This window comes from Agrilus planipennis, unplaced genomic scaffold (assembly GCF_000699045.2).
Source record: "Agrilus planipennis isolate EAB-ADULT unplaced genomic scaffold, Apla_2.0 scaffold39, whole genome shotgun sequence".
NCBI classification, from domain to species: domain Eukaryota; kingdom Metazoa; phylum Arthropoda; class Insecta; order Coleoptera; family Buprestidae; genus Agrilus; species Agrilus planipennis.
The window spans coordinates 1,181,223-1,197,398 of NW_020439074.1; the positions used below are offsets into that span (position 1 = coordinate 1,181,223).

General features: G+C 34.7%; 1 protein-coding gene across 5 annotated transcripts in view; it reads right to left on the reverse strand.

The window, feature by feature from the left end:
• LOC108745030 (zinc finger protein ush) overlaps positions 1 to 16,176 on the reverse strand; it is a 194,380-nt gene that overhangs the window by 164,639 nt on the left and 13,565 nt on the right. The window contains exon 1 of one of the 5 annotated variants that reach the window (XM_018481054.2): positions 12,828 to 12,904. The exons of 2 other annotated variants lie outside the window; for them this stretch is intronic. Coding sequence is in view for 1 of the 3 variants with exons in the window: in XM_018481050.2 (XP_018336552.1) it covers positions 6,438 to 6,477 (40 nt within the window). In the remaining 2 variants the exon portion in view is untranslated. Of the gene's footprint in view, positions 1 to 6,437; positions 7,137 to 12,827; positions 12,905 to 16,176 lie in introns of those variants that run through there. 2 more of the 5 variants (XM_018481059.2, XM_018481050.2) reach the window with 2 other exon arrangements.

The following is a 16,176-nucleotide window of genomic DNA, read 5'->3' on the forward strand; positions in this document are numbered from 1 at the left end:
TTTCGGGTGGAGAAATATCATGCCTTATAGTATTACTTCTCCGCCTGAAGGACGCAACATCTGCCGAGATCTTCAGTGCCTTATAATATTCCTTCTCCATCCGAGAAAGAATTGTTTTTAGAGATTTTCGGGTGGAGAAATGAGATGCCTTACAGTATTAATTCTTCTCTTGAAGAAAGCAGCGTGTGTCGAGATCTTAAGGTGGAGAAGTAACATAACATAAAGTAGGTATTATTCCTCCGCCTGAAGAAGGCACTATACGTCAGGATCTTCCGATGGAGAAATAACATTGTCAAGTTTTACTTCTCCAACCGAAGAAGGCAACGTGTGTCGACATCATGAGGTGGAGAAGTGACATGATTTAAAGTGTTATTTCTTGGTCCAAAGATAGAGATAATGATTGTAATTCAATGAAAAAAATTTTAAAACGTTCACGATTTTTTCTCTATAACGTTACAATATTTAAGAGCTTCATCAATTCAATAAAATATACGAATTCCGCTTGACACCATCAGTTATTACGAAATTATCTCGATTTGTGGAAAAACGTACAGTTCAAAGAGGTACAGTGTAATTTATAGCACGAACCTGTGAAAAATGATTAGCATACCCATATTATGTATCGTATGTATTATAACGTATACCGTATGTTGTCGGGGAACTTGTAACTGAATATGGAATAAATTTTATCTGAAAATTCCCATTTAACTACAGCCACAATAAATAAAGTCCATCAACATAAATTTTAAAGTTAACTTTCACTGCGATGTCTATCAGAGAAGCTGATTGTGAGGCCAAAGGCTATTATGCGCCTGATTGTAGATAAGGTTTTATAAATACAAAGCCATGATTTATCAGAAAGGAGATAAGCTGAAAAGTAAAATACCATATCGCCAGGAATTATCACGGAAAATAACAATTACATACATATACAATAAGTATACTTATGTAAAAATATGTAAGTACATATCCGCATGTATGTATACTGTGCACACAGACATTTGCACATAGCTTCAATATAGATACATACATTCAATATGAAGGACAACGAATGTGTCGGCAGCAACCATCAACATCATGTAAAAATTTCTACATTAATTTGTTATTAGGTATTCTATAAAATATAAACTACCGTAAAATTAAAGACATAAGCGTTCACGTCACCGACATGTTATGGGAACAAGACAGAACCAACCTCATAGCCCGGTCCTGTATCTATACAGTAAAAGTTCTTTATGCGCGGGGTATACGTTCCATAAATATGCCACGAATATAGAAACCGTGGATATGGAATGGTAATTAGTATGGAATCATAGGGGATACGTTCTAAGGTTCCATAATAAAACCGATATGTATCAGAATAAAATCGATTTATTGAGAAGTTCGCAATTAAAATTAATCATTATAATCAGTTTTAGACAAGGGCTTAAAAAATTTAGTGATTTTTTCTTGTTTTGAATTAGTCCACTCGGTTACATCTTTTATAAAAGTCGTCTCGGCACGTACCAACAGTACATACTCGATAGATGCCGATATTTTAAAGGAATTCAGTAGTACATGCGCCGTAGAGTAAAAACATGCTTGTCGGTTCTAGAAATCATGAGCTTAATGTTTGGAACAGAGGTTTGAAATTTTGTAGTAAGATAGATAAAGCTTTGTTCTAAAGCCTGTCGAATGCCATTTTTTATGTTTTTAATTTCTATTGAAAATACGTGTCCTACAAGAAGCATCAACTTTAAGGACTTGTAAAAGCTTTTAATGACCATATTACTGAAAACCAAAAACGTACCGGGTTAGTGTGAACCTTTGTTCGTTACCATACGAAAAATTACATATTTATCTTGCAGCGTTAAATCACAATGTTTAGAATAGAAACCCATGTTTTCGGAAAAATTCGCACTATAGGCACGAGCGGTCTATTGCGGTCAATCCCCTTAATAAATGACACCGAATCCTTTTCTGTTTACCGATTGCATCCGCGAATACAGGAACTGGGTTGCAATTTTTTCACCCGCGAATAATGAAAACGCGAATAAGGAAACCGTGAATAAGAAACTTTTACTGTATACGCTACATAACATACGTTCCACTCATATATCATAATAATTAATTAGTTCACATACAATTTCTCAATTATGTTACGAGAATAGTAAGTAAAATCTTCCATTATTTTATACCTAATGTGGCATTTCTTTGCAGTGTAATATTTTTGACTATGAGCGCAGTTTTATAGTTTTGTAAAATTTTTCATGATAAGAAATTACTTATATGTATACCATCAGTGAACTTCGTTCTTTGTCACGATTTTCACCAAACAAGAGATCATAAACAAGTAATTACGCGTATACATGTGTTGTTTTACTTAAAATTTATTTAATATCACATTGAACTCGCTTGCGATATAAATAAGATAATTCCTTTTTTAATATTCTGACATGCAAATAAAAATTCCAACAAGAATAATAAAAATGTGTTTGGTACACGGCTGTTAAGTGCGATATTGTGGAGAGAATGCCGTGGATAGGGAAGGTTAGAAATGAAGAGGAATTAGAAACAGTAGAAGAACAGAGGGCGATATGGAACTCAACAAGGAAAATGAGAGAGATAGAACCTTAAAAAAGAAACCCTTATTGTCAATCTTCTCTATCCACGGAATCTTCAACATTAGCAGGTAACCAACCCCATACATGATCCTTTAAAAATCTTTTTACAATTTTTAAATTAACTATTCACGAACATAGAAGTGACTTTCTTTTGTTAAAAGCGAGTCGACTCTCTGCGCTATCCTTTGTTTTATATTTCTGCGGCTCCTTCCATTCTGAATTTTATATATTAGCTTATCAGCTCCTTTTTTCTCCTTAACACAACAATACTTTTAATTAGATTAGATTATTGTTCGAAAATAGTTAGGGACCACCCTCTACAACAGCGGCGTAGTTAAATGACCAAGGGTGCCGACGCGAAAAATGTATTAATCAAATACAATACATATACCGATATCTCACAGAGATGAATTTGTTTGTGTACTTCCTAATTAAGGATAATTTTTGGACCAATAACAAGTCGGATTTTAATTGATTTTTTTATAGAATGATCGCAATAAAAGCCGTGTTAAAACAACCATATAATAGCACAAGTTTATTATACGGAACCCGAATCAAATAAAACCATAACAATCGTGGTTACAGATAACAAGTTGAGTTAGTTCAATAAGGTTCGATATCTTCCGCTTTCTCAATCTGTTCGCTTTTCTAAATAGGAAATAGCAATTACTCGACGACTAGTAGTATTATTATTTAATAAAATAGAGGGGTATGTTAAGGCAGGTACTTTTAACATTCTCCTTCCTGTAGTAAATATCATACATGTACCTACAGAAGTTTTATAAAATAATTTATCCGATGAAAAAATTCCCACTAAAAAGTAATGTTTTTCTTTTTCCTACGTGTACAAAAACGACATCCCAATTTGCTTATTAAATTACAAACCAAATAATTACGAAGTTGATTTACAAAAGTAACTGAGAATATATAGACACAAAGCATATGCCAATGTTTTATCAGGTTGCATCTCCTTGACTTCCTTATTTATTATTACAGATAATTATATACTTCCGGTATAGTAATTAAGTGTTACATTTGTTACATATTTATACTTATAATACAAAACTACTACACGGAGTAACTATAGAGATGTTTAGAACTGAATAAGTTTACTTTTCGACACGCTTCAAAATCATGCCTTAATTTTTTATACATCCTTGCCTATTAATTATTTTAAGGAACTCAAAAACTCTACGCTTTACTATAAAAACAGTTCATTTAATTTACACGTAACTAATTTCTATTTAAATTACTTACACTGTTTTGTTCGAAAAAATTTAAATCAACTAAACTAAGAGATAATTTGACTCAAAAACAGTATAAATTAACAAATTAAAGTTGCTTACTCTATTACCCATTGGCAATTTAATCCATCACACCCAAAGAAAGTACCTATATCTATAAGCCCTTTAAGGGTACCCTAATATATCGAAAGGTTCTTTTTGATACTTTAAAGGGTTTATAATGGTATCTAACTAGGTGAAGGTGAAAATTTAAGAAGCAATTCGGTAACTACCCCTTTTTTAAATAGATATTTATTATGAGGAAAATATATATTGCCCACCCCATTCAACCCACAACAGATTAAAAAAAATCGTCTAATATCACATTTTCCTGTTTTTTAGAACTTGCTTAATTCCTAAATGCGGTATTTCATGTTACCTAAGTATGTTTACCAAAAAATAAACATCCATAACTATTTGGAGTAATTTATTACTTTATCGCAATGTATACTTATTAGATACCTGGTCTAGAAATCTCATCATTAATTAAGATTCGTAAAACTAAATTAATCAGGTGATTACAGGGGTCCATAGCCATAACCTGGAGGCAATTCTATCGAAATAAATTATTTCATTTTAATGATGCATATCTAAATACATATACAGGTAGGGGAAAAATTCACCGAACATAAAAATTACACATTTCTTTGTCAGAATTATTAAGTCGCACGGCTCTGTACGGTTACGAAACGTGGATAGGGAAGATTAGAAATAAGTAAATATTAGAAGGAATAGTAGAGGACAGGGCGCTATGGAAGTCTATAAGAAATAGGCGACAGGCATGAAGGGCTAGTCAGAGACATATTGAAAGCAGAAACAGGAGATAATAAAGACAGAGGTAGACCTAGATTAAATTACAGTTTACAAATAGTTAAGGATATGTGATGCTCTGGTTTTAGAGAAAAGCAAGGATAGGAATGTGTAGAGATGCGTGTCCAACCAGTCTTAGGACTGACGGCCTTATGATGATGAAAATGTCTAAAACTGTCCTAAACAAACGCTTTAAACTGGACTTAGATTTTCTATTTCTTTATTATTTACATGAAAAGATTTCTGAAGATATTTGTACGAATTTCCTTGTCCCTTTTTCAAATGATGATACCGCCCTTTGAAGATTGCATCTAGCATAACATCCCTATGCTCGGCTCTCTTTTCGCCGCCAGTGTATACGAATATACAGGTAAGGCAAAACATTCACCCAACACAGAAACTACACATTTCTTTGTAGGTATTTTTTTCCATCACCACGTCTCTCTGAAAACTGTCCTCAACTAACCGAACCCTCAAAATCATCTGAAGAAAGCGTAACAACCCCCAAAAGCCTCACTTATACTACGTTATTGTAACTTTTCTATACCACTTTAATGATTGTAACATAATATATTGTAGCGACCACGAGCGTGATTGTGTGCGATCGGACATACGTGTGTGTGAGCGGCTTATCGATTCGCCGACTAGCCGCGGGCGCCTTTCTTCATGTGCGCCGTATCTGTAAACGTGTGTGTCGTACCTGCGTACCGGGAAAGCAATTAAACAGTTCAAAGAAAACGAGACTTTTCTGGACGGCTGGAGAATGTTCCCGAAAGGAGGCAAGGGCGTATAAAAAGGAAGAGACGATCGCCGAAGAGAGTAGAAATAAATTGACCGTTGCAGAAGTGAATCAAGAGATAAATTGACAGTGATAGAAGTGTAATAAATAGAACAGTGAATAGTAACAGTAGTGTAAATAAATAGAATAATTACCGACGTTTAGTAATAATTTAATGGTGTTTTTAAGTTTAATAGTAATTAGTGAAATAAATAGTTTTCTTCTTAAAATTTAATTTGTTAAACCCACGAACATTACAATATAATACACTCGGTTATCGACTAGCCACTAGTGTATAGATGTACGTGGGAGTATTTATTAAAATTGGTCGATACACATACATATGTATCTAATGTAATAAGTAAAGTAGGTATAAGCCTGAAAGATTGAGCCGCAGCAGCAGCATGAATTCATTATAGACGCACATATTTCTACGAAGCACCATTTGAGCCCAGAGATTGTACGGTTGGTTATCTTATGAAAAGTCTTATCGTAACGACAAAGTCAAAAGCACCATTAATATCTCCCGGAATAAACAACATAAAGACAAAAATACGATAAATCTAAAAGCCAGGCATACATAAGATGATAAAAATACCTACGCATCAGGCGATTTCTGATAGCGCTTTGCATTTTAAGTTAAAACCTTTCAACGACGGCTTTCTAAAATGTGTGGTATATATTTAAAATATATACGTGTGTACCGTGAACACCATCTATCTTTACACATTTTTACCTTTTCGCTATTTCTCAATCGTAAAAAAAAAAGTTGTAAAACTCAGAAAAAGGTTAAAAACTTTTAGTTCATCGCATCAGTTACATTGAGCACAGTGGCATGTCATCATAAACTTTAAGCGCTCCTATTTGATCGGAAAATATTCGGTGAAAACAAGCAACACAGCAAAAGCTCCAGTAGCCGAACACATGAACATACAAGCACAGTTCGAGCAAAAGCTTACTCACTTTTTAAAGGCTTTGGATTACTTTGCTTCCGCCGGGACATAGTTCGGCTCCAGTTTTATTTATTGGACAACACCTCTCTACCAAAGCTAAACGACACAAGTTTTCTTTTTTACATGACAAAACAAACACAAAAAAAAATGCACAACTGGACAACACTGTGACGCACAAACAAGAAGGAAGAAACGAGACAGTCGTTGAAATGTGAACAGCAAAAAAAAAAATGAACGAGAGCGGTTACTTTTTGCAAATGTTAATATGAATGCGGACCCATGTCATGTTGACAGGTGCGTAAATATTGTACACGTGATTTCGACAAAATCGACAACTGCAGCCGTACACCCACAACAAGCAGCGTGAGACTGTTGTCGGCCCCGCGAGTCGGCCGCGGCTTAGTCCAATGGTAAGTTGTTGATTGCAGTGGTGGAAACAAAAAGACGCGCGCGCAATAAAACGACGATCGGCTACCAAACTGTATTGTGGAATATTATTGTTGTTATTGTGTTGAATTTTGTTGTTTGTATTAGCCTCCGGACACCAGTGTTTTCGTGTGAACTTTGTATAAATAAAAGCTTATCGCTATACAAAACTTAACTTATCGCACTATATTTAAACATGCATTCGTTCTTAACTTGATTGCCGCTTTATCGGCCCAGTAATGAAAATAACTTGCAGACGATAAAGTTCCGGCATACAATAACGCTTAAAAATGTTTTTGAATCGGTCTAGCCATCATAACAACGTTGATGAACCAAAGAATGTTACAACACCCGTATCGTCTCGTAGTCCAAACACTCAAATTTCCAAAAGGAACTGGTAACTGGTCTAGGGGTCGGTCATTTCTTAACTAAGTTGGGAGTACTTATATTGTTGAGTTTTTAGTTTTTTTTTTAACTTTACTGTTCCAACTTACAAGGTGTGTCCAATTGGAATTGGACACAACCAACATCATCTTTGAATCAAACCCAAAATTTTCAATTTTTAAGGCATTACCACTGTTGATTTGTTTGCAATGATAAATTTCAGTGTCCGTCAAAAAATCGATAAAGGAACAACGGCCTAACATTAAATTTTCTTTGAAGCTAGGAAACACTATCACTGAAACTTAGGAATTGATTAAAACTGTTTATGGTACTAAAGAAGATCCACATCAAAATCCAAACATCCAACGATAACAATTCCTTATTGTAATGAAAATAGAAACATCCAAAACATTGCTGAAATTCTTTGGAAAAAACGGTGGGTATTTGCCAGGATCATCGAGGACATCACTGGCATTCTCATCTCATTTTAACTAAGAATTTTGGGAAGTAAAAGATTTCCCCTGATTTTGTCTTCGTACGTTAACAGACAGACATTGGAAGATTGAACATTACAAAGACATGAAAAGAGAAGCAGATTTCATGACTGATGATATCGTTTTCATATTTTTTTTTTTGCAAAACCCAAAAAAAACTTATAAACACTATGTCTACCGAAGCTTACAAAGCCAAAGCATTAGTTGGATACAGTCCAGATGGATTGAACTACGAAGTTTATGGTTCATTTCTTCTGGGCGGACTTAAACTTCAAAGCTCACAAAATGAAACCGAAAATATCAATACTCTTTAGAGATGTAAACCCCAAAAAAGTACTTAAAACTGTACCTAGTAAAACTTGCAAAACCAGAACATTCATTAGATACTGCCCAGAAGAATTTAGCTGCAAAGCTCACGAAATGAGCACTAAATGAAACCGGAATGATCAATTTCCTTTAGAAATGCAAAACCAAAAAAAAGCACTTATAAAACCTATGTCTACTGAAGCTTACAGAGCCAGGGCATTAATTGGATACTGTCAACATGAACTGAACTACAAAGTTTGCGGTTCATTTCTTCTGAGTGGACTTAAACATCAAAGCTCACAAAATGAACACTAATTAAAATTGAAAAGATCAATACTCTTTAGAGATGCAAAACCCAAGAAAGCATTTAAAACTTACTGAAACTTGCAAAACCAGAACATTCGTTAGATACTACCCAGAAGAACTGAGCTGCAAAGCTCACAAAATGAGCACAATATGAAACCGGAATGATCGGTTGTTTCAGAAATGCAAAACCCAAAAAAGCACTTATAAACACTATGTCTACTGAAGCTTACAGAGCCAGGGCATTAATTGGATACTGTCCACATGAACTGAACTACAAAGTTTGCGGCTCATTTCTTCTGAGTGGACTTAAACATCAAAGCTCACAAAATGAACACTAAATGAAATTGAAAAGATCAATACTCTTTAGAGATGCAAAACCCAAGAAAGCATTTAAAACTTACTGAAACTTGCAAAACCAGAACATTCGTTAGATACTACCCAGAAGAACTGAGCTGCAAAGCTCACAAAATGAGCACAATATGAAACCGGAATGATCGGTTGTTTCAGAAATGCAAAACCCAAAAAAGCACTTATAAACACTATGTCTACTGAAGCTTACCCAGCCAGAGCATTAATTTGATATTACCTAGATGAATTTAACTGCAAAGTTTGCGGTTGACTTCTTCTGGGCGGACCTACTCAGCTCACAAAATGAGTACAAAATGAAACTGAAAAGATCAATACTCTTTAGTGATGTAAACCCCAAAAAAGCACTTAAAAATGTACCTACTGGAACTTGCAAAACCAGAACATTCATTAGATACTGTCCAGAAGAACTGAACTACAAAGCTCACGTAATGAAACCGGAATGACCAATTTATCTTACAAATGCATAACCCAAAAAATTAGTTAAAATGACTACTGAAGCTTACAAAGCGTGAACATTAATTTGATACTGTCCAGATGAATTGAACTGGAATGTTTGCGGTCCACTTCTTCTGGGCGGACTTAAACTGCAAATCTCACAAAATGAGCAGAAAATGAAACCGAAGAAATCAATACTCTTTAAAGGTGTAAATCCCAAATAAGCACTTAAAACTATACCTACTGGAACTTACAAAACCAGAACATTCAGTAGATACTGCCCAGAAGAATTTAGCTGGAAAGCTCACGAAATGAACACAAAATGAAACCGGAATGATCAATTTGTTTTAGAGATGCAAAAACCCAAAAAAGCACTTAAAAAGATGTGTCTACTGAAGCTTACAAAGCCAAAGCATTAATTGGATCCTGTCTGGGCGGACTTAAACTTCGAAGCTCACAAAATGAAACCGAAAAGATCAATACTATTTGGAGATGTAAAACCCTTTGGAGATGTAAAACCCAAAAAAGCACTTAAAAACTATTGAAATTTGCAAAACCAAAATATCTATTGAATAGGTACTACGTCTCCCACGCACCTGGGAGACTTAATCCCTCTGGGATCAAAGCTTCCAATCAGGGGTAAACAAGTAACGAGTTATATTGTGACACAATCTACTTCTTATTCAAACTCTCATGACAATTTCTAAATCGTTTGGCTTGAAAGTTTTTCCAATACTTCAAAAAATAAAAAAAAACAGAATCTAAAATCAGAGTGGGTAATCAACCCTCCCCAGAATCCCCTACTGAAAATGTAATTTCATAATAATTAGTTTTTCATATGTTCACTCATAGTATCTATACAATTACTGTATCGAATATCGAATATAAATTCCATAAGTGCTGCAGAGAGACATGGGTATATGGACTGTGAAATATCTAGAGCTGTGGTGGCGCTATCTTAACCGACAGTCGAACTTCATTTATCAACGCCTCCGCATTTGGGCCGGTTCTCCATGGGCACACACACACACATACACACAGAAAAAAACAGAGAGAGAGAAAGAGAACATTAGCATTGCAAATGTGCAACTGCTTGACAGCTGATAATTAAGACATTGCTTTCTTATAGGTATGTATTATGTGTCTGCATACGTTTAACGCACAAGTAGACACACAGCTACGCATACACGCAAACAATACATACATCAGTCACTAATAATACAATATGAAACATACTTTTATGACCATTAGTCCAGTAACGACTAATAGTATAAGGCCGATGAGGAGTATGGGCTCATGTTTTTAAAAAGTAAGAAGTCTCTCTCTCTAGGTGGGCATACCTACGGTGATATTTTTCATTTTCATCTGCTACTATAATGCTAATGGGCGGACAGGGTACAGTACCTTCGACCTACACTCTAGCCTCTAGCGCAAAGCTGGGGAGTAGGGCGGAAAGGTTAAACAAGACATATACTACACAGAAAAACTTAGATCGGTATCCTTTCGAATAAGGACGCAGCCGTTGCTGATAATCGCTGCGGCTAACTTTTCCAAATAAAATTTATACAGTAAAAGTTCCTTATTCACGGTTTCCTTATTCGCGTTTTCATTATTCGCGGGTGAAAAAATTGCAACGCAGTTCCTGTATTCGTGGCTAAAATTCGCGCATACAATCGGCAAACAAAAAAATATTCGGTGTTATTTATTAAGGGGATTCGCCGCAATAGACCGCTCGCGCCTAGTGTGAATTTTTCCGAAAACATAGGTTTCTATTATAAACATTATGATTTAACGCTGCGCGATAAATATGTGATTTTTTGTATAGTAACAGACAAAGGTTCACACTAACTCGGTACGTTTTTGGTTTTCAATTATATAGTCATTAAAAGCTTTTACAAGTGCTTAAAGTTGATGCTTTTTGTAGAACACATAATTTCGCCAGAAATTAAAAAATTAAAAAATAGCCTTCTACAGGCTTTAGAACAAAGCTTTATCTATCTTACTACAAATTTTCGAACTTCTTTTCTATCTAGAGCCGATAAGCATGTTTTTACTTTACGACGCGTGTACTACTGAATCCCCTTAATGTATCGTCCGGCATCTTATGAGTATGTACTGTTGGCTTTTATAAAAGATCTAACCGATTAAACAGAAAAGGATTCGGTGTTATTTTTCAACGTATCGGCATATTTTGAGTACTGTTGGATCGTGCCGCGTGGACTATGGAACGTATACCCCGCGAATAAAGAGCTTTTACTGTACTCAATTCTTGAATTAGAGAAATTCAAGTTAAGGAGTTTGAAATAAATGTAAAACAATCATATTAGAAGTTCAACTATGTCTCTTAAGTTAGCACACCTGCATCACAAAGTTGCTAAACGATTGACATGAGAATTTACTGATTTTTTAGTGGTAATTTAATGCCCTGATTTACATTTTAGTGTTTCATTCCCTACGCTCACACCAAAATTTCTTAGTAAACGAATTCGTTTTCAAAAGTAAGTGCGCTATAATTTAGTGCTTTCTAATTTTAAGTGCTTTTGGAAGAACTATTACCAGCATGTGTAAAATTAAAAAAATATCTGCCACAATTACACCGAAAAATGCTTAAAATAAATCAATAAATATGTATGTAGTAAGATTTCTTGCCACTGCAAAGAAAATTATCATTAAAGTCACTGTAATTTTGCGGTTGTTACTAAATTGTTTTTTAGCATATAAAAGTTAATAGATAATACAAACCACGCTAGAAGATTTTACGCTTTTGGATGGACTATTTTTCTTGCACTTTTTTTTCTTGTGCGTTTTGGTATATGAATGGGACGAAAATTATAGTGACTTTAATGAACCAATGACAAGAAATCTTAATGTCAAATTAAATGTTAAAATGTTTCATATAAATCTTAATAAATAACTACTAATATTTTTCAAACTTATTGATTTTTTCCCTCCTGACTTATCTGACTTCCTAGGTATCTAAAATCCGCCACTTTGTTTAATTTTTCGTTTCCTATCTATATATTCGCTCTTTCCCTAGTTTCTCTTCCCTTTCGTAGCAATATTTTTGTTAAAAATAAACCTATGTAAAATAATAAGATAAAGAAATAATTAAAAACCAGACGATACACACAGACCTCTTCAAAAATCTCATCTTTATGTGAGGATAAATGGAAATATAACATACATACATATTTGCTGTCTATACAGTCTACACAATATTCCTAAATAGGAATGCGAGAAAAAATCAAGAAAAATCAAAATATACAAAGCCCAATTACTTATCATCTGACGTTGACCAAAATATTACTGAATTATTACTAAATGGCAATGTTGCTTATTGAAAAGTTTTTAATGTTTGTAATTTATGTGTAATTCGAATATTAACTGAAACTATTCATCTTTTATAAGTTTAAATTTCAATCATTTACATTTTAATTTAACAATTCTTTATTCCATTTATAGTTAATTTTAATGAAGATGATTATAAAAGAAATACTTTTAACTTTGCTCTTAAAATTTTCTTCAAAGTTTTATAATTTCTACGAATGTTTTCATTTTCCAAGACTTTCAAATATACATGTAACAACTTTTCATTACTCTTATATCGCTGCAGTTTCTCATAATTAGGGCAATTAAAGAGATATTATCATTAGGAAGATAATGAATTAAATAAAACTTACAGAATAACAGCAATTCCAAGACTTTACTTCGAACACTCGCGAAAACGCGATACCGGAACACGCATTAATTAAATTCTTATCATAAACAAATAATTATTGGCCATAAAATAGCAAAATTTAATCTTATAAAGTCTTTAAATAACGAAACAATGCATATTTCTTCGCGAACGTAACACTGAGCTTTCGCGCATACGCGATAGTTATGTCTAATAATAGAATAATTTCACTCCGGCTTCGTATAATAATCATCGCAGGAAGGACGATGTTAATTTCGAATAATACTCTTATTTCTGATGTATTCGACTAAATTAACAATTACAACATTAATGAATGTCCTTTTCTGAAAATAATACATACTATTTTGGCTTTTTTTGTACACAATTTACCACTAATTTCCGCGGTTACTTATTCTGCGTTTTCGTCTCGGCGTCACTCTCGATGTTCTAACTTCGTGCAGGTGGCAGCCTGATCACAACTCGGCAAAGCCAGCTTAGATCACAGGAAGAGCTTTTTAAAGTATGAGATGCGATCGTTTTTGTTAACTTTTTACTTTTTAGAGTAGAAAATTGTAATAAAATGTGACATAAACATTTCGTTGTCCTTCCATCTGTCTATATGTCACGTCTGATCATTTTAATAACTACTAGGGCTATCGATTAGAAATTTTCTAAAGTTATAGAGACTCCTTGTCAGTATCGGCCCCATTTAAAAATTTTGAAAAATATTTTTCAATGTAAAAGAGAGCGGTAAAATTTAAAAACTGAATTTAAAAGTCGAACGAAAGGGCCTTGTTTCGACATTAATGAGCGATTTTCTTTTTATTTAATTCGTAAATACGCCATTTTCTGTTTCTTAACACTAATGTTTTCTAACTGGAACATATCTGATTAGTTTAGATAAGAAGGTTGGACTTTCAGAAAAAGAAAATATTGTTCCCGAGGGATGGAAAAAATTACTTTTATGTGATAGTGACGATTTTTAACACGTATTTAGAACATCAAAACGAGGGAAGCCGCGGGTAAAACCTATCATGAAATTTTGTACACCCATTGTCAGGAGTACACAAAAATACATAGGGTACCTTTTATTAAAAAACAGAATGCTGTTCCCGAGGGATATAAAAACTAGTTTTATGTGATCATCGATGATTAAGACACGTATATAGGACATTAACGCAAGCGAAGAAAAGGACAATAGGTAGCTTTTATTCAAAATAAAAATACTGTTCCTGTGGGATAGAAATAATTAGTTTTTTTGTGATAGTCAGTGATCTTTGACAAGTATTTAGAAGATCGATGGGAGTGAAGCTGCGAGTAAAACCTATCATGAAATTTTGTACACACATTCCCTAGACAAACATTTTCAGTCTCTATCCAGTCTCTCAGAATCTTTCAGTCTTTCAGCGTCTCTGAGAGCATCTCTCACAGTCTTCCACAGTCTCTCAGTTATTGCCTAGATGTTTTTATGGATCTCTCACAGTCTCTGTATGAGAGACTCGAACGATAAAATTGTTAATTCAGAGATTCGAGTCTCTCACAGAAAGACTGAATGAATAAAACTGAAAAATTTAGAGACTCGAGTCTCTCATAGAAAGACTGAAATCTCTCAAATATGTTGAATTTTAACCATGTCTATTGAGACACCACTTATTGAGAGATTCGAGTTTCTCGTTCAGAGACTGGATACGAAATGAGGATCTCTCTATAAGCTACTCGAGTCTCTCGTTCAGAGACGCTAAACAGTTTTTTTGACAGTCTCTCGACAGTCTCTCTCAGCGACACCAGAGAGACTCAATGAGAGACGGAGACTCGAGTCTCGCTTTCAGAGACTCTGAGAGACTGAACATTTTTATCTCGGGTTGTCAGGGGTACAAAACAAGGACAAAGAGAACCTTTATCCAGAAAAAAAAAACTGTTCCCGAGGGATAGAAAAAATTAGTTTTATGTGATCATAGATGATCTATATAGTTTTATGAAAATAGCGTTTATCCGAAGTCATCTGGCAACACGACTAGTTACTGAGTTCCTTGGCCAAAATACTCGCATATGGGATTCCCAGACTCATTTAATCCTGCTTATTAATCCTGTCGTAGCGTTTTGTGAAGTTATTAGTATTATTAGCACCTTTTCTAAGCAAGACACAAAAAGGGCTTCGCAAAGCAGCGTTTGACAGGACGCCGCTTCGATTCCAGGATCGTCTATCCTGGTCTAAGTTTTTCTGTGATTTCCTTGGATCACTTGGGCAAAGGATGGGGCTATAATGTTCCGCAAATAATTTTTCACTCCCTCGTGTCTTCATTTCGCCCGTTTCAAGGTTCTCACTCTAATCACCACTGACCCATTCCAACGATTCCTAATAGAGCTTCCACCCGACCCTCCGGTGTAATCTGGAGGGACTCCCACCAGCAGGAATTGGTGGTGGGAATGAAATACCCAAAAGTTCTGTCTAGTTACGCCGCTGATTGAAATAACATAATTTTCACGGACTAATGTGCCACATTCGTCCACACACACATAAAGATACCTTCTCTATATCTATAGGTTGGTACGCTAAATATGTATGACCATGAGCGGTCGCTATTAGTCGCATTGTCATTTTTCGCTTATCTATCAATCGGCCGAACGTAAACATACTTGTCCGCTACATTTTTATTTTGACAAAAGAATTTCCAGCTACGATATACCAGATATCAATAAATCTGCATATTTATTCATACCTGTTGAACATTAAAAATAATTGGTACACACGGGTACCTACATTTGAATATCCGCCCACTCACAATCAGAACGTGATTAACCAACAATGAAATACCTTTTGATAATGAACACCATAATCTGATATAGATCACACTTGATTCATTATTATCAACAGAAGAGCACAGCTTCTTCAGGTGCAAGAACTAAAGTCTGTTCTTCCACCCACGGGCAGCGAAAGACCTGGAGTAGGTGGTGATTTCTCCCCATGTGACGATAAGACAAGACGTGGTTAATTTATTACGTGTGAACCGTAAACACTTTTTATATTTATAAAACCGAATAAATTTTTTAGTTATTCTGGTGAAAATGTATAAAATTCGAGGGTTATTCAGTTAAGTGCTTGTGACTTAAAATTTTCACTTGTTTCCTACTCACTACTACATCCCTCTTGCCTTTGAAGCTCTCGAAATTTTCACCACCTGCCCTTGAACCGCCACTGTTTCCACCTAAAGAAGCCACAAGGTCGAGATATACATATTGTAGATAATATTATATATAAAAGAAATTATTAGTGCTGTCAGCACAGGGCAAACTAGTATTACGTAGTTAGTATCAGCAATTTCTTATGCTGAAGTGTACGATGTGTTGCATAC